The sequence below is a fragment of the Choloepus didactylus genome, chromosome 7, assembly GCF_015220235.1.
Source record: "Choloepus didactylus isolate mChoDid1 chromosome 7, mChoDid1.pri, whole genome shotgun sequence".
Lineage (NCBI taxonomy): Eukaryota > Metazoa > Chordata > Mammalia > Pilosa > Megalonychidae > Choloepus > Choloepus didactylus.
This window is the reverse complement of record NC_051313.1, coordinates 95889496-95915421: the sequence shown is the minus strand read 5'-3', so window position 1 is coordinate 95915421 and position 25926 is coordinate 95889496. Positions and strand designations below refer to the sequence as shown.

Sequence of the window (25926 nt, the reverse complement as noted above, 5' to 3'; positions counted from 1 at the left end):
TTATACCTCATTTCTCTCCTATGACAACAGATCATTCACTGAAATGCAAAACTAATAATCTACTCTAAGCCAGCAACTGCTCATCCATCCTTTCTTCCCACATTTCCCTTCCCACTACAACTTCCCTCCTCAATCCCAGTGAAATCACTGGGTTCTTTACCCTTTTATTTTATTCCAGTTTGTCAGTCCCTTCCTGGCTTTGCTTCCTCACCTACCCAGAGGAAAGCAAGACTATCAGGTATATTGCATGCATCACTAGAAATTTTTTATTTTGAAAAAGATCCTTACTTTCTTTTCCTGATGAAGATCATGACAGTTTTCATACAGCAGTGCCAACTCAGCTGGAGCACTGAAAATAAAGACAGTTCAAGCAAGGTGCAAACGCCTCATAAAGACAGATGGCCAGGCCAGCAGGGCCAGCTCTCCTTCAGTTCAGGACTGTGCTCCTGTACTCACATCTCCAGCTGCAAAGCCTGTCTTGGGATTAATTGTAACAGTTTCTTCACCCTAACTCAGCTATAATGAGTTCACATTAATTTTTTTCCTGCTCCTGAAAATAATTTCATTATTCACAAATTATCTTTAATCCATATAAATCTTCTTAATTGGATCTCATGAACCCTCTACAGCCCTTACTTCTTATTGTTCAATCTTCTTTTTCAAGCCTGTATTAGGTTTTTTATTTTTTTTCTTTCCTTTGGCCACCATTAATACTTTCCTTATTTATTCATCTTTGTAAATGAGTTAATTATCCATCTTAAATGTGTCTGCATCTGAAACTTTTTTACTTTGTTAATTCTGTAACTTGACTCCTTCCTTAGACAACTATAGACATAGTAGAACTTTACAGCACCGTATTCTGGCATCTTGAAAAGGCAGCAGAATTTCCCTTCAATTGATTTTTAAACTAATCATACTGTAATTGTTCCTATTTTAAGAGGAGCATTCTCCATTTACTCTTATCAACTATTTTGGGTCTTATTAATTGAGTTAATTAATCAAAATGTTTTGATTAGAAAGCTGTACCTTTGTCTTTGTTTTACAAAGTATATATCCTCCTTTGTATCTGTATTCTTCCATATCTAAAAGTCCACTTTCATCATGTAGGTAAGAACTATCTGTCAACCATGGTTTTTTTGCTTGTTTCTTTGTTTGTTTCTTTCTTTGTTTACCAATGGAATCTGAATATTTAGCTCCAAATGTTACTCCATGGTTGCTATGCTCCTGTTGTTGAAAGGGGGCAACTCCTCTTTGGATTTCTTGTTCCCAAATTATGTTCTTATGACTTACTTGTACAAAACTGGAATGGAGCTGGATCATGGAGATCAGGAGGCTGAGAAAGAGAACATATTTCCCTCATTCCATCATGAGAAATCTGTGATTCAAAAGTTAAGAGTAGTCAATACATTCTTCTCAGAGATGTTTCCATGCTTATCACTCATCACCAATTAACAGGCAGGCTGGAATCAGCCCTGAATGCAACTTGTTCAGAAACCAGAAACCGTCTCCCTATCTCTTTGTCAGTGTTCATGTAAGCCCTGCTGATGATGCTCATATGAGTTCTGCAACTCAACATTTTCTCAAGAGTCAAGGTCCATCAAGATGTTCCCTTGACAAGATTTTCTCATGGGGTGAAACAGTAATGAGTGCCACCCCTTCCTTTAAACTTTTGAAAAAATCTGATTTAATACCATATTTAAATCTGATGAACATAGCCTCTGTTTCCCTGTTACAGAGAACAGAATAATATTTTATGTACGTGTGATGTGGTCACGTTGCCACTAGAAGTGTTAAGAATAGACCATGGAAACAAATCAATAACTATTACCATTGAGATGGGCTTTAAATAAAATACTGTAAGTCAACATCACTATCGTGTATAGCTATGCCTCAATAAGACCACAACAAATGGTCGTGCTGTACGATGCCCCTGCCCCAAGATTTTATCTGCTTCAAATCATTGCCACGCACACAAGACATCATTTAGTACCACTTTTGTGTTTATCTTTCAGGCAGGTTATCTTGGAGAGTATACCAAGATAGTGATACTTAAAGCTGGGCAGTCTATGAGTTATTTACTGAGGGTATTTTTAAATGGCCACAGTGTGTGATTATACCTTGTTTACAAGCTAAAATTATTGTGGTCATGCTTTCATAGTAGTGGCTACCAAACCCATTTTTGTTTCTGAATCCACTCAGATTCTTGCTGTTAAAAAATGAAGATTCCTTGACACCACCCCAGATACTGATTTGGAATGGGACTCGGGGATTCTGATTCACTGGTTTAGACTGGCAGACAACCCATGGTTTATTGTACAAAACTCAAAGGGGCTGACCATGCAATCTGTTTTAAAGCACACTCCATTATTTCTTGAGGAGAACCTCTGTAGTCTGTGCGCCTGTCTCTGTCCTCTCTCACTGTGGCTGGAGTGGCCAGCATTTCATTCAAGCTGTTGTCCTTATTTGACCTCATAATTTTCAGTGAATGTTAAAACAACCCCAGTTAGAGAGCTAAATTATATGGCCTGATTCTTTCCATGGAACATAACTGCATCCGAGGCCCTTGTTAAGATTCACAGATATTCCCCCAGTTCTAGAGTTTAAACTAACAATATTTGACACCAAAAAAGTTACAAGCCAACGCAAAACTCTTTCAACTACCACCAGATGGTGTCACTTTGGACTTAAAACTAAGTAGGCTTTTCAAATGGCCTTCTAGAAACTATAGATAATTAGAAGAACTTCTAGAACTCACTATCAACCTTAGCATATCAAAATCTACAACAGGAAGCAACACCTTTGGAGAATTTTCTGTAGGAGAGGTAGTCATTTTTTTTTTCTCCAGCTACTTTAAAATTCATCCTTAGATTAACCCGAGATGGAGCTGTGTCCAATTGCATTGTACTGATATTTATAAACACAGTAATATGAATTATATTACGGCATTGTGATAGCACTCTGCACTGAGAAACATTCCAAGAAATAGCCCCAAGAATATGTCCCTATGTTTACTTAAAGCTGTTGTAGATATTAGTAATGGCATTTCAAGGTATCCTATTAATGAAATTATCCTAGAAGTGAAAAAAAATTCTGACTTAGTACCAGAAATATTTGTATTTTTCTTGCTTTCGTCTTAAAAACATTGTACAGTGTGCTATCTTAGTTCAAATTGTGCTCACTTTTCAAATTGGCTGCTGGAAGAAATAGAGGCAAATCTGTAACCTTCCCACTCCCACCTTTGCAGGTAAACAGAACGTCATGGCAAGCATTGTATGTACTCATCTCCATGTGGATTTACTTCATTTTTTATCTTACTTTCCCATTTGCCTGCATTTCATGACATTCAATTTTTGTAAAATTTTAAGTTGTAAAGAAATATTTTGGGAGTGAATAATTACAAATAAAATTCTACTAGAAAACACACAAAAAAACCACAGGTACTTTAAAAAATGTGGAAATGAATGTCAAAACTGAGCATTAGCTACAGATATATTCAAGCTGTTACTTCAGCAAATGATGTCTTTTGAAAAATCACCACTAACCTGTATCACAAAAGGAGAGCTTGAACTTAAAAAATATGGAAAAGATACAAAGATTTGGGATCTATCTCCCAAATAGTGGTTTGTGTGGAATTGATCATGCTGGCTAAAAATTCCACTGGTGGTTGGATAAGATGTTTCTGCCTGTGTTACAGCTAAAGAGTGAAATTCCATACTTTATAGATCCCAGGACCCCCTGGTTGGAATTTGGTAACTCTCTACACCATGATGTATCTCATTAACCATTTTTATTTAGAAAAGTCTCCCAGAAAGGATGTATTTTCTTAATGTCACATCCATCCAAAACATTTCCCAAGTGATGGATTTCAATCCTGATTAACACGTGTTAAGATTTTCTTGAGACTGAAGGGGTAAACATGTTTTCAAGAAGTATCAACAATTGTTCTATCAAAATTCTTAATTCAAAAACTTATTAGATATCCTTTCAGAATTCTGCAATACCTGTTTTCTTTTCAATAAATTGCAAGTTTGGGCCTTTTAATTTGGGCATTTTCTTCTGCATTTGGCCATAAGTTCTTTGAAGGGAGAACAGGACTGTGTTCTCGATGCAGTACTAGCCCCTGGGCACAGCACAGTCTCAGGCGATGTAGGCACTTGATAAACCTTCGTTGACTAAATAAATGGAGGAACACCTATCCAGGGCTCTACTTTATTTCACTAAATTTTTAAAAGTGTTAGGAACAATATGAGACATTGTTCATGGGGAGAAAGCAAAATAAAACACTAGCGAGTGTTTACCACTTACCTAAACACTGCACTACAAGGGATATACAGGTCTACAGGGCCAAATCCCTGTCCACATCAAGCTAACCCACTGATGAGAGAGAAAGTAAACAGAATTACAAAATCAGTTGTTACGTGCTAGGAGTTGGACAGGATGAAAATTTTGGCTCTGCCTAGAGAAAGATGGCTTTGGAAAGGCTTTACTGGAGTTTGAAGGCAGGGGGTAGGGTGGTGGCCAGGCCATTCTATGAAAAAGAGACAGAATGTGGATCAGCATGGAGAGAAATGCAAAGTAGGAGAAAATAAAAAGAGAGAAAAATAATACTCTGCATTTTCTGTGAGCAGAGAAAAAGTAATGTAATGGCCCTCCAAAGGAAAAGTTGTTCAGAGCATCACAATGAGTAAAGGGTCAGATTACAGGAAAAGCTTCTGGTTCTAATACCATTAATCCTAGGTTCTATTTGTAATTGTTCAACTATTAGGGCAACATGAATTGGAAATGAACTTTAGATGAACAAAGAAATTGAATTTATTTAGAAATCTGTAATAGAAATCAGTCCTGTGGAAACAGGTTCTTGATGATTCCGTTAAATAGACAAAGTCCTTTTCAGGAAGGAATTAAAGGGGAATGAAGGAACCGGGATTTGCTTAAAATTATATAGCATATCAACATTTCCAGAAAAAACAACAGGCAGATTTAGAATATAGATAAAAGAGAAAATCAAGACATAAAACCATGGGAGGCCAAAAAAATTGAAAGCAGGGACTTAAACAGATATTGGCACACTGATGTTAATAGTGGTGTTATTCACAGTGGTGTTATTCACAATTACCAAAATATGGTAGCAACCCAAGTGTCCATCAACAGTTTAATGGATAAAAAGTTGTGATATATACATACAATGGAATGTTATTCAGCTGTAAAAAGGAATATCTGAAACATGTGACAACATGTATGGACCATAAAGATGTCATGAGTGAAAAAATCCAGATACAGAAGGACAAATATTGTTTGAACTCACTGATATGAAACAATTAGAATAAGAAAATTCACAGAGTCAAGCACTAGAAAACAGGTTATCAGGGATGGAGCAGTTTAATGCTTAATTGGTACAGAGTTTCTGTTTGGGGTGATAGAAAAATTTTGGTGATAGATAGTGGTGATGAATGTAATTAACACCATCTGTTTTAGTTTCCTGGCTGCTAAAACAAATAAGATGCAATGGATAGACTTAAACAATGGGAATTTATTGGCACATAGTTGTGAGGCTAGAAGAAGTCTAAAATCAAGGCATCAACAAGGCTATGCTTGCTCCTAGAAGACTGGCATTCTTGGGCTGTCTGCAGGAGATCCTTGATCTTTGGCTTTTCCATCACAGGGCAATATACAAGACACCCTCTCCTGGCTTCTCTCTTCTCTTACAAATTCTGTTGACTTCGAGCTTCTGGCTACTCCCCCTTGCTTTTTCTCTGTGTGTGAATTTCATTCTGTTATAAAGGACTCCATTAATAGGATTAAGCACCATCCTGATTCAGCTGGGCCACACTTTAACTGAAGTAACCTCACCAGAAGGTCCTATTTACAATGGGTTCTCATCCACAGGAACGGATGGAGATTAAAAGAACATGTTTTTCTGGTGTACATAGCTCTAAGTCACCACACCACTGAATTATATATTTGAATGTGGTTAAAAGCAGAAATTTTACATTGTACATGTTACTAAGAAAAAATTGAAAAATTGGACTTCATAAAACAGTGGGCCTTAATGTAAATTATGAACCTCACTTAATTGTATAATTATAATAATATGGCTTCATCAGTTGTAACAAAGGTATCACATTAACGTGTTAGTAATAGGGAAAACTGTGTGTGTGTATGCGGGGGTGTATGGGAACTCTATATTTTCTGCCTGGTTTTTCTGTAAACTTCAGTGTTTCTAAGGAAAATAAATAAGTTTTTAAAAAATCATGGGAGGGGAGGAGAAAGCTAACTACAGACAGATAATTCCAATTTAGAGACATAAGGGGCTATAGGGAACTGTCAGTTATGGCAGAGATGTGAGTTGAAAATTCATTAGATTTTTATATGCAGTTAGTAAAACTGCTTTTAGGTGTAGAGCAAATATAATCTAATATCTCTGATATCTATAATGTGACTTCACATCCTCTCCAGCTACTACTCTAGTTATTTGCTTCACTTCATAGCAAAATTCCTTGAGAGAGTATCCTTTACCCATTATTACAAATTGTTTCCATTTTATCCCAAATCCATTCTAAGTTTATTTTCTTATTTTCATTACTGATGACTTCCACATTGCTAAATCATTCAGCCCTCATGGTACACAACTTATTAGCAGTTGATTATTCCCTTGTCCTTGAAACACTTTCTTCATTTGGCTTCCAGGATGTCTCATTTTCATGAATTTCCTTTAACTTCTTCAGCCATTCCTTCACAGTTCCTCTTCATCTTCCTGACCATTTTAGAGTTCCAAGTCTCTGTAGTAGCCTCCCAACTTGACTTACTATTTTCCTTTAAATTCCTATAGTCTATTTTCTACGTAACAGCTAATGTGATCCTTTTAAATTTTTAAATCAAATCACATTATTAAGCCACTGAATGTTCCAAAATGGCTCCCATTTTATTCAAGTAAACAGTCAAAGCCCTTACTTTCTCACATGACGTGACTCTGCAACCACTTTGACTCTGTCCCTTACCCATTCTGCCCCAGGCCCAGTGCTTAATGCATATCTCAAGGAATTCTGTTCTTCCTTATTTATGTCTTGTCCCTTCACTTACTTATCCTATATAAAATAGTAATCCTTTCCCCTATATCTCCAGAATTTCCTATATCCTTCGTCTTGCTTTATTTTTCTCCTTAAAGTTACATCTACCTGGCACAGATGGAATTTATTTTTATCTGTTTATGCCTGTACCCCCCAATAGAATATAAGCTCCATGAAGGCAGGAACTATGCCTCTTTTGTTGCCTGCTCTACCCCCAAAATGGGAACAGTGCCTTGAATATAGCAGTTTCTCAATAAATACTTGTTGAATAAATAAATGAATGAATATTAGACTAAATAAAGTTTAAAATATGCCCATAATAGAATACTATGATAATTTTGATATTTACTTATGGCATGGAAAGATGCTCATGGCACATTGTTATGGGAACAAACCAAATTATAGAATATTATGTCAAGTGCAGCCTTAATAAAATGCATAGGGTGTATATTTATAAGTATGCCTAGAATTATTTTGAAACATGTATACCAAATCTTAACATTATTTATTTCTGGAAATTACATGTATTTATTTTTTAATTTTTATTTCTGGTTTTCAGCATTTCTCGAATTATTAGCAATGATCATAAGTTACTTGCATAATCACCTAAAACAATTAAACTATTTCTACAAATAAAACTATACAAATAAAACATTTATATGGTGTATTATTTATGAAATTTGAGTGATTTGAATTTGTTTTAAATTTTTAGAGAGCCCAGCTTTTAAAAAGTTAGTTTTACCTTAAATACAAAAAACAAATATAGAATTTTAATGGAAATAATCAGCTGGAAACTTAGGATAGATACTAACTTTCAACAAGTCTTTCTTTATATCATCTTTCATCCATAATTTATTAAATAATACCATGCTAACCCTGCTTTAAGAAGTGGTATGCTGTATACAGTGAATATGTAAATATGTATGTATGATAGAAATCTAAGAACTATAACAAAATATTATCATTAGTTAGCCATAAGTAGTAGAATCATGGTGATTTTTAAAATTGTCTTGATATTTGCAATTGGAAACAGTTACTATATTGCTAACATTTTAATATACAAATGTGTGTACCAATATGATGATAATGAGAAATAAAAATAACATAAGTAAAGAAATTTAAAGAAAATACACCATAAGGTGTATAGTGACATCAAAAGAAACAATTTACCATGTACAAATTAAATTATTAGAAGAGGTTATCAAAAGAGAAAGGGCCAATGTCACCTACATCTATGACACTGGCCATGAGTTCCCCTTGGAACACTGATGAATTAATGGGTACCTGATGCTTCTAGAATGAATGTGACTTAAATCTGGAATTTTAATAGGAAAAAAGTCACACTTTCCCCTTTGACTTTTAAGAGAGAAGGATGTATGCCTAGTGCTTGATAGCTGTTTTCCCACCATGACAGCCAGATTCTCACCATTCTCAACCTGACTGAGAATGGAGCTGACAAAGAATAAAGAAGCTAAATGACAAGAAAAACAAAAACAAAAACAAAAACTATACAAACAAAACACTTCAGGCCCTGAAGACAGGATTTAAAACAAGACTGAAATAAATTCACCCCTCCCCTAGGTTCTTCAACCATGGAGGCCACCAAATCCTTTGCTTGCTAGTTTAAGCCAATTTAAGTCAGTTATATAAAAGAAGTTTTCTTGGTAAAGGTTATAATATAGGCAATTCAATGGTTTTAAAAGGAAATAACTGACTGATTTTATGACATCATAATTCTTCCGTCAAATAACAATTAAGTCAGTGGATGCAATATAACTGCCATTTGTGGATCTCTGTGATAAACCCTTTATATACACTTAATATTTACAGCAACCATTAAATCAACCCATTTACAGAGGAGTGAATTAAATTTCAGAAGTTAAATCATTTAGGTACATCCATAAAGAAAAGCAGGATTAGTATTTGGGTTCATTGAACTCCAGAGACTGTCCTTTTCTGTTATTCACTCTATATATTATAACTTCTCTTCCAGTGTAAAAAAAAAAACAAAACAAAAAAACATAAACAATGTGCAATCTAAAGCTGTTACACTGTGTAACTGTGCATACACAAATGTCCCTCAGTTCATTTTTGGGTTGTTGGTTATCCACACTTATCTTCTTTAATTTATTGTCAATGTAGCATTTTATATTCCTTAAGCATATGTTACAGAAAAGACAGAGGGTATTATAAAAATGGAAACCTCCTGAGCAGAATCAAAGGAAAAATGTTGCTTTTATTGGAGACAAGTAATGTCCCTCATTCAAGCTTGATATACTTGTCAGCTGATGAGCACACAATTGGTTCTAGTAGAACAGAGAATTTCTGTATTAATATATAGAGTCAATTTTTACATTGAAGCTGATTTGGAGGGCTTGAAGACCTGTAGCTGAAGCAGCACAATTTTTAAACATATTGGAGTTTGTGGCACATTTATTAGAATTTCTCTTGTTTGGAAAGATGAAGCACACCAATTTGTTTCTAGTGGAAGTAGAATTTCCCTTACATTTTTCTGGGTTTCTTGTGTCTTTTCTATATCCTCTAATGACAAGAAATTGCCTCAGTGAGGCTAATTAAGTGGAAACTGCATGTTCAAGTCTTAGGAAAACCTAGGGAGACTTTTAGAGAATTCAGTATTCTAGTTAAAAAAACAAACAAAATTTTCAGGACTGTGTGGAGTATAAATCATTTCCCTTACTATTTGGCTTGTGGGCTTTCTTGGAAGTCTAATATCCGAGATCAGCACATTCAGAAGAAATAATTTAATTTGGACACAATTAGGAAAGTTCACAGCTCAAGAAAGATTGCTGAGGAAATGGTGACGTAGGAAGCTGTTTTGCATCAGTATTGCTTTTGGGAAGCAAGAGCAGAAGCTGAAACCTTATTTTGAACAGTTATTTTTAAGAGGGTGGTTGAAGTAAATACATCTGCCGTTCTTTCAAGTGAACAGACTCAAGTTATCCAGCATGATGGTCCTCGTTATCCTAGGTGAGTTAGCTGTACTTCTGGTTTATCTGAATTCATACCAAACATCATCCCCTCCAATTAATTAAGCTAACTGGGGCTTATAATATTGGTATCAATTACAAATTTATAATTTAACAGGGCTTATTTCTTCAACGTGTAAACTTACTTTTACCCACTTATTTCTAACTATAGAAAATGTACAATGCAAGAATCTCATTAATTACCCAGATGGCTTCTGTTTGTGTGAAATAAACCAAGGATTTTGAGTTATTTATTAGGATTTATGGAATTCACATATGAGCTAGAGCCTTTTGGAAAGGAAAACTTTCAGTCTCTATTTACAAGTTTTAAGGTGACAAATTTAATAAAATGAGATAAATTTAAACCATTTAGTTCCCCTAATTTTGGAGAATTTATATTTACTAACTAGGAGTCATTTAGTAGAATAAAACAATTTAACACCACATCAGGTGCTTCACATTTCAGATGATTTTCATGATCTAGAGATAAAGAGGTATGGACTTATCTCTCTTGTGTTAGGTGTTATGAATGTATTACAGAATGTTAGTGAAAATGATTTCATTTACATTTAAAGTGGAGTCCATGAAAATATACTTTACTAGATGTGCTACTGGCATAGCTTTTATGTGTTCTTAAGCATTTGTAGAATTTATGTATTGAATTAAGGAAAAGGAATATTTGTGATTGTTGCTGAATGTTAATAATCCTCTCATTAAAAATAAAGACTATATACTTCCTGTTTATTCTAAGATAGTAGATATTCATGAATAAAAGTAAAGTTGTCTGCAAAAAAATGGAGCTATTTCAAATTATGTTGACCATAAAAGGAGAGTAAAAATAAATTAAGTAAAAGGAAGTCAAGTTAAGAAGGAAAGAAATTCTTTATATATTTTCAGTTGTGATGTATATTACTCTCCATCTTATTTATTTTAAAATAGAACCTGTTTTTCCCTAAGCATATCAATAGAATCCTTGAAAAATCCTGGATTTAAGTACAGGACTGCAAAGAATAGTTAGGAATGAATACAGTAGATTTTGGAAAGTTAAATTTTATTTTTAGTTCCTGTAGGCAAAATCATCGAGATAGTTTTTTTTGGTTGATTCCATATTTCAGCTGAGTGGAAGGTGTTAAAAATCATGTAAAATGTTCAGTCAAACTGGATTTTTCAATCAAAAATGGAAAATGTAATAAAATGGAACTCAAATAGATTTACAAAAGATAATATGCAGAATTCATAAATGATCGTTACAGTGAAGTACCATTAAAGTTCTGATGATATTTGCAGGAGACTATTCATAAGATATGACTATCAATGGCAGGTAAAATGTCAGTTTCTTATAAGTTGAGTTTCTGATAGGAAATCCCAATTCTAGGGTCTTTCTCATCTAGAGTCAAATAAGGAAACTTGAGGGAGGATTAAAGGAGCCCTCTTCCTCTTTTTTTCTGTGTTTTCCAATTTAGAAACATACGAGCTTGACTAGATGAGATTGTCCAATGACACATGGAAAAAGAAAGCTGATATGTCAATTGCCACTCCAGCCTTCAACAAGAAAAATGAGTCAGAGTAATACCCATGAACCCAACCTCCAAGTTCACAGGGGCCCAGCAAGGAGTACACATGGCCCAATAATTTGCCTTGGATTTTCTTTAGGAGAAGAACTTTGAAAAGAGATAAAATATAAGAAAAGATTTCAAGGCTTTCCCTGATGTTCATAACTCTATATCATCACAAATAATTCAAAACTAATATTCTTTTTGTCAAATTCAAGTAACTTGACACTGATTAAGACATAGTTTGAGGTCTCTTGATTCATCTATATTATCCCTATAATTCAATTATTATTTCCATCATTTTTTACAGGTTAATTTTTGTGGCAGAATCAATTTTAATAATTTGTGCAACACACTGCATTGTGATATTTTGCTGTTTTAGATAAATTGTTTTAGGCTTTAGACTTTAGGATGTCTCCTCCACCCAAAATAACTTGTAATTATCTGGAAGGTGTTCTTTTCATGAAATATTATCTGTATATAAATAACCTAGAAACAACTATTGATTTGGTGTAAGTCAACACACAACTGTTGAATATCTGTAATATATCATTGTGTTTGGTGATGGTGATATACTAATGAATAGCACATGATGCCTGTTTTAGTCAAACCTTAGAATCAAGCAGTGGAAACCAGAACATAAACACACATTACATTACAAAGCAGTAGGGTCTGTAGTTGAGTTTACTCCTTAGGTTCTAGAAAAACAGATGAGGTGTGTTTAAATTCAATCTGAATGTGGGAAAATAGGAGTGTGGATTTCAGGGAAGGCTTCTTTAAAATAGGTAATGACTACATTGAGTCTTAAAGTACAAAAAGGGGGTTATTCCAAAGGAAAAACAAAGAGCACGTAGTAGGGAGCAGACAGTAAATGCTCAGAGGTACAAAATAGTATGAAGCATTTGTGAAACTATAAATGCTTGAGGACCTCCAGATCTCATGGTTAGGAATAGGAGAACTACATTATGAAGAGCCACTCACTGGATACAAGCAGAGAAACAACAGGACAAAAACAGTGCATTTGGTAGATCAGGGGATGTAAAGAACCAGTAGGAATAAGATAAAACTGGAGGGACACTGATCGAATAATAGATTAGTCAAATGTTCAAAATGAGAGTCAATGAACTATGCAAGAATGGATATGGGAGAGTGAAGTCAAGGATGAAAAAGGAGTCTATCATGAATCCAGGTTTTTAGTTTGGGTACCTAGATGAATGGTGGAATCTCTGCTGATTTACGGTGGTCCACCAGGGGTGGTGATGTTAAGGACAATGTTAAAGATATTATAGTCTGGAAGTGTGTCTGTCTAGAGTATTCAAATGGAAGTATCAGTTAGCCAAGTATGAATAGAACACTGGAAAATACTATAATGAATTATATATTTGACAATCATTGTCCTAGAGATGATAGTTAAATCCATGAAAGTACATGGAATTGGTTACAGAAAATGTGTGAGAGGAAAATGGGAAGGGTCTGAGGACACAATCGAAGCTAAAATATACCTTAATATAAGAGTAAGAGGATCCTGGGAGAGTCTATGTTCAGAAATATCAAGTGAGTGTCAGGAGCTATGGAAGAGAGAGTTTCAAGAACAAAAATTCAACAGAATGCCCAGTGATACAAGTAAGTAAGATAACTTAAAACTATTAAATCTGATGTTATAGAGGTATTTAGGGATGTTTTTGAGAGCACTTTCAATGGAGCAATAGTGATAAAAAAATAAATTGTAAGATAAAGGATGAATGGGCAGTGAAGAAATAGAGAAAGCAAATGTAAACTATTCATTCTAGAATATTAATTGGGAAAAATATAATATAGAGTTACAGGGGAGGTTAAAATTAATTCCAGCTTTATAATGATTTTTATAACATTTTATTTTCCATAATTCTGATCTTTGTGATTGATAACATTTGAAATACATGGCTGTCAAACTTTAATATTGAAAAATTGTTGTCATTGTTGTTGCTGTTGTTATTTTACAAGCTATAGCGCTAGGCTTGGGAATTCAGTCTACCTCCAAAACAATTGATTGCACACATTTAAGAGAGCAATGCATAAGTGATTCAAATGGATGTAAACATGCATGGACAACAATGGAAGAAGCTTGCAGTGTTTCAGGTAAAACAAATGGTTTAAAATGCATTCAAATGAACTATTTTTACCAAGATAAAAACAGGATTTGGCATTTTATTTCATTATCCTAAGAACCAAGTTTCACTCTAAATAACTTAACTCAAACTTGATATTTAATTGATTCGTATTCAATCACTTAGTGAATTTAGTTACAAAAGGAATTATTAATTTCTTGAGAGTACTGATGTATTAATATGAGGACAGATTTATGCAAGATTTCAGGTTATTTTCTTACTTATTTCACCATATATAATACTACAATGATAGCCGAATAAATACTAAATTATAGGTGTATAGTAAGAGTCCATTTACTAAAAGAAGATAGACTGGTTATATAATGGGGTATTTCCCTGAAACTGTTCTGAGAAAACTACTCAAAAATAATATTCTATGCATAATGACAAGTTTTATCATCTTGTACGAGGAATATTCTAATATTATAAAATCTGAATGTACATTAACTTTCTAAAATATTAAATAAGAGAATTCCAAAAGGGAAAATTAAAATATAGTCTTCCATTTCTCACTCTGCTTCTTTACCCATTTCACAAAGAGTAAATTCTATACTGTACATGACTCTTTCCCATCTGCCTGGGTTCCCTTTACTTACAAGAGGTGTATGTGGAGTGTGTTGTGCTGAGAGGCAGCATCCTATAGTTCTAGCAAATCCACCTTTCACAATCTCCATCAGCAGAGCTTCTACTCAACAACCTGACTTCAAGGAATTAGGTTGTGGAGGAAGGGAGATCGTTCCTTCTCTTCTCTGCCCTTGAGGAAGTGCACTGAATTTTCATACTCCAAAGAAAGTCATGGCTATCTACTCCTATCTATATATTAGCTATCTAATATTTCTCTTCAGGAAAAAAAGTGTTTCAGAGACAGTTTGCTCAATGTTACAGAACTTTAGACAAGGACAGAGGACAACAACAAAGTTTGTATTTGTTTTGGTCATGAAGACCCATGCTACACTTTATAAGGTGATTTAAAATGTGACAATACATATTCAACTTATCATGAACTTTAAATATTTATGTATTTTGGTATACAAATAGCAAGTTTTTTGCAGTAAATTGTACTAAATATTTGTATAATTATTCCATGTTTGAAGCCAAAATAAAAATATTCTCAAATAGAGAAATGAAACAAACTTAAGCAGTTTTCTTCAAAATAAATAAATAAAAAACATTGTTGGGCAAATGAATATGACTTTTTAAATTAAAGCAGAAAACGAGACATGAGTAATTATGAAAGACTCATTCATTAAATAAATATTTATTGAGTGATTTCTAAGTCCCAAGGCCACTTCTTTTCTCATGAATTGAGAGCCACCTGCACATTTCTTATTATAATATTTGAATGACCTATATAACAAAATAGCAAATAAAGACACAGTAGGTAAAAAAATTAACTAAGCAGACAAAACAGTTACAATTACAGAGCATTCTGGTCACCTCATAAAGGGTAGCTTTGATTATTATGAAGGCCAACAAAATTGACATTTTAAGTGGGGCACAAGATATTTTACAATGGAGAAAGGTTTCATCCGTTTTTGATACTACCAAATTGAAAAATAGACAGTAAAAATAGATGCCTTGCTTAAAAAGCCACTCATAAGGACATCCTGCTGTGATCCCAGGTAATTTTACTTCACTAATGAATTATTCACATTAACATGTTGAAAACATTTTGGGGGGGAGAGCCAAAAGCATATTCATATTACAATATGGACTGTTTGATATTCGTTTGTGAAATCCAGGTAACCCCTGCAAGATGAAGGATTTCTCAAGTTGTAACCTGAGTATCCGGTCCTTAGTGGAAAGCAATTTCCAATTTAAAGAATGCCTCTGCAGTGACAACCTCTCTTGTACTGTTGGCAAATTGCTTGGGAAACAATGCATCATTAAATCAGGTAGTAATTTGTTACGCAGAATATTTAAAGTCATGGAAAAGAAAAGTATAATTTCAAAATTATTTCCACCTGTCTCATTGAATTAATTCTTGATGTGATCTAGGGTTCTGTGAGCTGTGGACCTCAGTAAGTGCATGACAGATTTTTGTAATTGCTAACCAGTTTCAAACTTCATTCGAATTCATTAGAATTATAGATTCACTCATTCAATATATATGTTCCTAGGGTTTATGACGACTTTGCACAAGACTCAGATGCTAGAAGGACAAATAAGACATATCTCTGTTGTTAAGGATCTGAGAGTCTCCTGCAAGAGACCAAAATATAAGTACTTATCTAGAGTTATGCTTGCCTTTGGATAGGGGCATTTAATCATTTAACATGTATTTATTTATTACCTACTTAAGGTTCCAGGCTAACACTAGTGTAGTGGCCATCAAACTGATCTAATTTACAATTGAGGGTGCACAAAGACTTTCTGAAGCTTGTGTGGGATCAAATAGTTCTAAAGGGATAAGTTAACATATCCTCAATGTCCGTAAGTATTCTCTCTGTAAAGTGTTCTGCTTGGAAATGCACCTGTTATCACACCATTCTCACCTTTTTCACAATCAACGTTTTCCTACTTTATAAGAGAGAGATTTGACTCTCATCTTCCATAGTCTCTCGATTCAATCCTTCCAATCATCCATGTTAGACTCATTGGACAAGCTTCTTTTCATAATTTTGCATTTTCCAGAATTTCATATAAATAAAATTATAGAAAATGTAGCTTTTTGAATCTGATTTCTTTCATTTAACATAACGCATTCATCAATGTTTTCTTTCAAATTTGTTCTTTATCATGGTGAATAGAGTTCCAACATATGATTATACCATATATTGGTTATCCATTCACCATTGAAAGTCATTTGGGCTGTGCCAAGAACTGTGCTTAGCAGGGAGCTTAGATGCCAGGTGTTGGAGTAATTGTTATGATAAAAAGCCAAATGAAAGTGAGTCAAGTCTTTAATCACTTATTGTAACAGGGTAATAGCAAGAGGTTAAATAGGAGAGAGTGCCAATTTCAACGTTCAATTTTCCCTCATGGAATGGCACTAGGTGAGGATCAGATTGATGCGTGCAGCTTTCGCTGCATACACAAATTTTAACATGTGTGTTTTCATTTTGTCAATTCACAATATTTTCTTATATTCTTGGTGATTTCCTCTTTTACTCATGGTTTAATTAGAAAGCTGTTGCCTAAATTCCAAATATTTATGATTTCCCAGATATCTTTGATATTGATTTCTAGTTTAATTCCAATATCATCAGAGAACATAATGTATATGATCTCATTTTAAAAACAGATGGACATTAAGAATATCAATTTTGAAGTATCAAACATACAATGTGAAAAATGCTAGAAAATACACACCAACACACACACACAAAGTACTTGAAATCATAGAGGAAATAATGATGAACTGGAAGGCTTCACAGAATAAATGAGAGACTTGATCATTTTAGGGTCAGTTGGGATTCATTAGATATACAAGGGAAATGTGTATTCCAAACAGAAACAGGAAATTGAATGAAGTGTATATAGGACTAGTGACAAGCAAAGTCACACTTGTAGAGCAACAAATCCTTTGTTGGATTGTAGAATGCATATGGAGGAGTATTCAGAGATAATTCTGGAAAGAAACCAGATGGTTATAAAAAGGGGAAAAAAAGCAGAACTTGTATACCTTGCTAAGGAGATTATATTTTACACTTTTGTTATGAAGAATTAGTAATGGATTTTAAGAGAGGAATGTTAAATCAGATTTTCAAGAGCTATCACTGGCAATAGTGTAGATGGAATAGAGGGAGGATAAAGATGAAGAGCAAGGGTATCATTTAAAAATTCATCAGAATAATCTTGGAGAGAAGTGATACATGACTACAATCACACTCTGCTATTGAGGATTATGATCCTCAATTTAAGATACATTTATGAATTACAACCAATAGGATTGGTGATCAGTTGGATATTAGGAGTATGGAAGGGATTACACATGATACTTAATTTGCTGGCTTGGGAGAAAGATACTGCTGTACACTGGGACAAGATATAATAAATTAAGTACAGGTATGGGAACAAAATTGATTAGTTTCAGTTTGGAAACATTGCAATTGAGACAGGCTTTGGAACATCCAGACAAGGAGTTAGTATTTTCCTTAAATTTCATGAGAGAAAAAAAAATGGATTAAAAAAGAAGTAAAGAAACCTGACTCATCTAGTTGGCCTTTGGAAATATGGGTCTCACATTGAGAAGAGAAATATAAAATAGAGATACATATTTTGGAGTCAAACTTTTATAGAGGTAGATAAAAATATGATGGTGGATAGGATTAGCCATTAAAGGATATAAGGTGAGAAGAAAGTTGTTTTCAGGGCAACATTTGTGATCTACTTTAAGAAATCAAAAAGAAGTTTTAAAATACAGGAAAAGAAGCAACAGAAAGTAGTTTTTGTAGCCAATGGAAGAGAGAAGAACTACAAAGAGAAAATAGTCAACAATTATAAGTACTGAGAAGGATAGAGTCTGAAACTGACATTAATTTACTAATTCACGGATTTTTACAACTTTCAGATTGTAGTAAATTGAAATGTTAGCTTGCTGAAATTCTTATTAAAATGTTTATTGAACTTCATTTTAACTTGCAAAAAACCATATCTTGTATCTCAATAGCCATATTTATCATACCAAGTTCTGAAAAAATAGAATTATCAGTCAACAGGTGTATACAAATTTAGAGCAGTGACATTGAAATCAGTTCACATATTAAAGCTATTTTTTTCACAATAGTTACTTATTAAATGCTACTATGGAGAACTGTTGCTATCCTGGCCTATAAAAACCTTGTAAACAGTGAGAGTTTCATGAGGACAAGACCTAGAGGAGAAAACTTAAATGAATTCACAAATTCACTGACCTGGTTGCTATGTTTACAAAAAGCATTCAGCTGATTGCTTATAAATCAGCTTAGCTTGAGAGGGGAAATGATAATTGAAATCTTATCATTCCTCCAATCTCAACAGTGGCATACTCCAAGAACCCTTTAATAACCAACCATTCCAGTAGGACAGGACGTTATCTCTCTCTCCTTTGTCTTCCTAACACACACACACACACACACACACATTCTTCTATTCTCCATTGATCTATTGTAAACTTCTGGAGCAAATGAGCTTTGTAATAGCCTTTAAAAAAAAAACATGCTTAAGCACTCAACATAGTGCCTAGCACTTAGTAAATGATCAATAAATACACAATTTAAATATTTTTTCATTTGTTAAACATATTTTTGGCTATCTAATTTACATATCCTTTCAGAAAATATTTATTATTCTGCTAATATACAAGGCATTGTATAAACCCTAGGGGATATAAAGAGGAATAAGACAATCTCTGTTCTTGATTAACTGACAACATAGTGAGTAAAATTGATATTTAGCCATAGTAACATATAGCCTAGCTTATTTCATTTATATATTTTATGTGTGTATATATTGTAAAATAGATTGACATTTGGACAGATTTGGAGATTATTTCAAAATATATAATTACCAATATAATATATGCAATTCGATAAGGATAGCATTCATTCACATACATCCTCTTCATACCTGCCTGGCTATATTTGCCAATGCTAGCTAAAAGGGATATAAGAGATGGTCTCTGGTCAATAGAAGAATCTGATTTATGTCATTATAACGATCCAGTATGAGCTGTTGTTTGATAAATGTGCAATATGCTATGGTAGTGTGCGTTTCAAAGCACAGATACTGCAGAGGCTGTAACTATGAGCAATGCGTATAAGGATATCATGCTACTTTGTAAGTAAATATTTTTGTTTTATGAAATCGGTTATATTTACTTTATCTTGCATGGTATTTGGCATTTGAAAATATTAGGGTATAATGAGCACTCATTTAATGCAAACCAAATAAAACAGCAACCTATTTTTTGTTTGTTTTTGAAAAGGAACATACCCCAGAGGAAAAAGTTCCTTTGATTAAGGGAAAAATGGTATATCAAGGAAGGTTTTATTGTGAAGGTTCACTTGAAGTGCCTCATAGGAACAGAAAACATTTTACAAGTAGATTTTACAAGTGTCTTTTATACTTCTGAAAGCCTTTGTTAATCTCACTCAAAGCCTTATATTGAAGTTGTTTTACTTATCTCCATTCTATAAATTTTATATAATTATGGGCTTATTGTACCTACCTAGTAGAGTGTGCATTCTTAATAATGATAGTGTAACATCCCTGGGGAGTGAAAGTTGGTACTGGCTGGGGAGAGAGGTGGTGAAAAAAGCTTACTCCTTTGTATATATGTGTTTATATATATTTTAATGAATTTTTTTTATTGTGAACTTTAACATATATATATAAAACAGTGATAACTTTCAAAGTATGATTCAACAAGTAGTTAGAGAGCAAATTTCAAAGAATGTCATGGGTCACAGTTTGACGACTTCAGCTATTTCCATTATTGTAAAATATAACACACATACAGAAAGGTGTTAACTTTTGATGTACAGCTCAACAAGCAGTTATATAGGTAATTTCAAAAATTGTTATGGGTTACAGTTCCACAGTTTCAGTTCTTTCCTTATTATTCCATATAGGGTATATACAGAAAGGTAAAGACTTTCAAAGCATGAGTCAACTAGTAGCTATAGAGCAAATTTCAAAGGAAGTTATACGTTACAGTTCCACCATGTCATTTACTTCCCTCCAGTTATTCCAACACCCCAGCATCTAAATATATATGTAAATTTATATAAAGTTTCAATAGTCATAGACGTTTGTTAAATCTTACCTTGTTTTGTTGCTACCCCTTCCTCTCACTTAATCTCTTTCTCCATCTTCAGGGGTGTCTAGGCAGTGAGCACCCTAACTTGTTGATATTGAAAGGGGGTGTTGACAGTATGGGGAAGGGGGCTGCATCTGATTGTTGTTCTTAAAGAGGCTGTTGCGACACCCAGGGGAGTGAATCTCCCTGGCAACGTGGAATATGACTCCCGGGGAGGAATGTAGACCTGGCATCGTGGGACGGAGAACATCTTCTTGACCAAAAGGGGGATGTGAAAGGAAATGAAATAGGCTTCAGTAGCAGAGAGATTCCAAAAGGAGCCGAGAGGTCACTCTGGTGGGCACTCTTACGCACACTTTAGACAACCCTTTTTAGGTTCTAAAGAATTGGGGTAGCTGGTGGTGGATACCTGAAACTATCAAACTACAACCCAGAACTCATGAATCTCGAAGACAATTGTATAAAAATGTAGCTTATGAGGGGTGACAATGGGATTGGGAAAACCATAAGGACCACACTCCCCTTTGTCTAGTTTATGGATGGATGAGTAGACAAATAGGGAAAGGAAACAAACAAACAAACAGACAAAGGTACCCAGTGTTCTTTTTTACTTCAATTGCTCTTTTTTACTTTAATTATTATTCTTGTTATTTTTGTGTGTGTGCTAATGAAGGTGTCAGGGATTGATTTAGGTGATGAATGTACAACTACGTAATGGTACTGTGAACAATCGAATGTACGATTTGTTTTGTATGACTGCATGGTATGTGAATATATCTCAATAAAATGAAGATTAAAAAAAAAAAAAGAGGCTGTTGCCTCTGGATTTTAGGACTTGTCTGGCATAGGAATAGTCTGGTGGATTTAAGTTTCTGACAGATAAAACTTAGTGAATGAATTTTTTATAGAATCTCAGGTAGGGTCCTAAGTATATGGGAGCTACTTTTGGTTAAGGCATGGCATCTTGTGGCCATTTGGGATGTCTAGCTGGAGCTTGCATAAGAGAAACCTCCAAGATAGACTCTCAACTCTATTTGGGATCTCTCAGCCACTGTGACCTCCGCTTGTTACCTTTCTTTTGTTCTCCCTTTTGATCAAGTAGGCATTTTAAATCCCTCGCTGCCAGGGCCAGGCTCATTCCTGGGAGTCATGTTCCTAGCTGCCAGGGAGATTCATTCCCCCGGGAGTTATGTCCCTCATGGGGGGAGGGGTGGAGGTTAATGAATTTATTTACCAAGTTGGGCTTAGAGAGAGAAAGGCCACATCTGAGCAGCAAAAGAGGTTCTCTGGAGATGCCTCTTAGGCATAATTACAGGAGGGCTCAGCCTCCCATTTACAACCTTAAGTTTCACAACAGCAAGCCTCAAGTTGAGGGCTTGATTTATTAAGTAGTGGGATCCTAATTTCACTTAATATATATTCTATCCCAAGATAAACTATTGGTTTCTTACATTATCTTCTCTTAGTTGTGTAATCATCATCACCCTCAACTTTAAACAATTATCATAACATAATGTATCTCAAAGCTCTTATCAGCTGCTAATTATTCATCCCTAGTATTAGGGTAGTATTGGTAAGATATTCCTATTAAATATAGTCTTTAATATGTAATGGGTAGTTTTTCCATACCACTCTGTTGTTAACCCTCCACACCACTGTCATACCTTATAAGTATATCATGCTAACACTTATTGAGGTTTGTGGTGCTACCCTGTGAGTTACATGCCTTTAAACAACCATTTATGAACATGTTTGCCTTCAGTGCATCACTGATAGCTATAATCCCATTAATGAACCATAGTCACACCTGACCATTCCCATACCATTAAGTTGACCCTCATTATCATATCTGTACATATTAGATTATCATTCCCCCCTCAGTAGCCTCTATATCTTGGTCACCCATATTCTACATTATAGGACACTTGTTTTACATTTTTCGTGGAGTTCACATTAGTGGTAACATACAATATCTCTTTTTTTGTGTCTGGCTTATTTCACTCAGCATTATGTCTTCAAGGTTCATCCATGTTGTCATATGTTTCATGACCTCATTCCTTCTTACTGCTGCATGGTATTCCATGGTAGGTATAGACCACATTTTGTTTATCCACTCATCTGTTGAAGGATATTTGGATTGTTTCCATATCTCGGCAATTGTGAACTATGCTGCTATGAACATCGGTGTGCAACTATCTGTTCATGTCACTGCTTTCAGATCTTCTTGGTATATACCGAGAAGTGAAATTGCTGGATCATAGGGTAACATGATGTCTAGTTTTCTGAGAAAACGCTAAACTGTCTTCCAGAGGGCTATGTAGATTATACAATCCCACCAGCAATGAATAAGAGTTCCAATTTCTCCACATCCTCTCCAGCTTTTTTAGTTTCCTGTTTGTTTAATGGCAGTCATTCTTATTGGTGTGAGGTGATATCTCATTGTGGTCTTGATTTGCATCTCCCTAATAGCTCATAAAGATGAACATTTTTTCATGCATTTTTCAGCCATTTGTATTTCCTCTTTGGAGATGTGTATTTTCATATCTTTTGCCCATTTTATAATTGGGCTGTTTGTACTATTGTCGTTGAGTTGTAGGATTTCTTTATATATGCAAGATATCAGTCTCTTATCAAATACAAGGTTTCCAAATATTTTCTCCCATTGAGTTGTCTGTCTCTTCACCATTTTGACAAATTCCTTTGAGGTACAGAAGCTTTTGATTTTGAGGAGTTCCCACTTATCTGTTTTTTCTTTCATTGCTTGTGCTTTGGGTGCTAAGGTCTAAGAAGCCATCTCCTAATACTAGGTCTTGAAGATGTTTCCCTACATTATCTTCTAGGAGTTTTATGGTACTGTCTCTTATATTGAGGTCTTTGATCCACTTTGAGTTAATTTTTGTATAGGGTGTGAAGTAGGTGTCCTCTTTCATTCTTTTGGATATGGATATTGAGTTCTCCCAGCCCCATTTGTTGAAGAGATTTTTCTGTCCCAGTTCAGTGGATTTGGGGGCTTTATCAAAATCAGTCAACCATAGATCTGGGGGTCTATTTCCAAATTCTCAATTCAATTCCATTGACAAATATGTCTATCTTTGTGTCAATACCATGCTGTTTTTGATTACTGTGGCTTTATAGTAGGCTTCAGTGTCAGAAAGTGTGAGTCTTCCCACTTTGTTTTTCTTTTTTAGAATGTTTTTTGCAATTTGAGTCCCCTTTCCCTTCCAAATAAATTTGATAACTAGATTTTCTAAGTCTGCAAAGTAGGTTGTTGGAATTTTGATTGGAATTGCATTGAAACTGTAGATCAGTTTGGGTAGGATTGACATCTTAATGGGGTTTAGCATTCCTATCCATGAACACAGAGTATCTTTCCAACTCTTTAGGTGCCTTTTTATTTCCTTTAGTAAAGTTATGTAATTTTGTGTGTAGAGGTTTTTTGCATCCTGGTTAAGTTTATTTCTAGATACTTGATTTCTTTAGTTGCCATTGCAAATGGAATATTTTTCTTGAGAGTCTCTTCAGTTAGGTCATTCCTAGTGTGTAGGAACATTACTGACTTATGTGCATTAATCTTGTATCCAGCCACTTTGATGAATTTGTCTATTAGCCCAAGTAGCTGTGTCATTGATTTCTCAGGGTTTCCCAAATACAAGATCATATCATCTGCAAATAAAGACAGTTTTACTTCTTCCTTTCCAATTTGGGTGCCTTTTATCTTTTTCTTGCCAGGTTGTTCTGGCCAGAACTTCTGGCACAATGTTGAATAATAGTGGTGACAACAAGCATCCTTGTCTCATTTCTGATCTTAGAGGGAAGCCTTTCAGTCTCTCACCATTGAGTACTATGTTGGCTGTGGGTTTTTCATATATGCTCTTTATCATATTGAGGAAGTTTCCTTCAATTCCTATCTTTTGAAGTGTTTGTATCAAAAAAGGATGTCGAATTTTGTCAAATGCTTTTTCAGCATCTATTGAAATGATTATTTGATTTTTCCCTTTGGATTTATTAATGTGTTATATTACACTGATTGGTTTTCTTATGTTGAACCACCCTTGCATGCCTGGGATGAACCCCACTTGGTCATGGTGTATGATTTTTTTAATGTGTCTTTGGATTCAATTTGCAAGTATTTTGCTGAGAATTTTTCCATCTATATTCATTAGAGAGATTGGCCTGTAGTTTTCCTTTCTTGTAGCATCCTTATCTGGTTTTGGTATTAGAATGATGTTGGCTTCATAAAACGAGTTAGGTAGTGTTCCATTTCCTTCAATTTTTTGAAAGAGTTTGTGTGGTAATGGTGTCAGTTCTTTTTTAGAATTCCACAGTGAAGCCATCTGGCCTTGAGCTTTTATTTGTAGGAAGCTTTTTGATGACTGATTGGATCTCTTTACTTGTGATTGTTTTGTTGAGGTCTTCTATTTCTTCTCTGGTCAGTCTGGGTTGTTCATGTTTTTCCAGGAAATTATCCATTTCTTCTAAATTGTCTAGTTTGTTGTTGTACAGTTGTTCATAGTATCCTCATGATTTTTTAAATTTCTTCAAGATCTGCAGAAATGACCCCCCCCCCATTTATTAATTTGTTTATTTGGGTCTTCTCTCTTTTTGACTTTGTCAGTCTAGCTGAGGGCTTGTCAATTGTTAATCTTCTCAAAGAACAAACTTTTGGTTTTATTTATTCTCTCTATTGTTTTTTTGTTCTCCATATCATTTATTTCTGCTTTAATCTTTATTTCTTTTCTTGTACTTGATTTAGGATTAGTTTGCTGATTATTGTCTATCTTCTTCATTTGTTCCATTAGTTCTTTGATTTTAGCTCTTTCTTTCTTTTTAATGTATGCATTTAGAACTATACATTTCCCCCTCAATACCGCCTTCACTGTATCCCATAAGTTTTATATATATTTTTAACCCTAGATATATATATAGTGTTTTATCTCTTAATTTTTAAAAATTTAAGATAACTGTAATAGCTCTTGAAAAATTTTAAATGGTTTTTGAAAGAGAACAGATATTGCAGTATGCATAAAAGATATGCTTATATACTTTATAAGATATACCAAAAGATTATGAATGGATGAATATATTGACGTTTTAGTCATTCTTCTACTTTATTTATAGAAGAATCAACCCTGTCCCTAGATCTGGATTCACAAACAAATGTCACACAATGGCTCCATCCAAAAGATACACCATTAATTGTTGAAAAAATGAATGACTGTGTCATGGAAGCACATGTCTGCCAGGAATCTGAACATTGCACTCTGTTCTATGAGAATTTTAAGTAAACCTGTGGGGAAGACACAGAATGATGCAAGACCCTTGATGGAGGCTACCTGTGTGCAGTATTAAGAGAGCATCTGAAAAAAACAATTTTGTGGAATTTCCAATGCAACGACCCCTCAAAAGTGGACTGCATTCAAATTTGCAAAA

At 34.4% G+C, this 25926-nt stretch overlaps 1 protein-coding gene across 1 annotated transcript in view; it reads left to right on the top strand.

Moving 5' to 3' along the window:
• The first annotated feature begins 13214 nt into the window (after positions 1 to 13214).
• Positions 13215 to 25926, top strand: part of GFRAL (GDNF family receptor alpha like) — a 62335-nt gene continuing 49623 nt past the window's right edge. The window contains exons 1-3 of the mRNA XM_037844667.1: positions 13215 to 13230; positions 13591 to 13725; positions 15497 to 15649. Of these exons, the coding sequence (XP_037700595.1) occupies positions 13215 to 13230; positions 13591 to 13725; positions 15497 to 15649 (304 nt within the window). The remainder of the gene's footprint in view (positions 13231 to 13590; positions 13726 to 15496; positions 15650 to 25926) is intronic.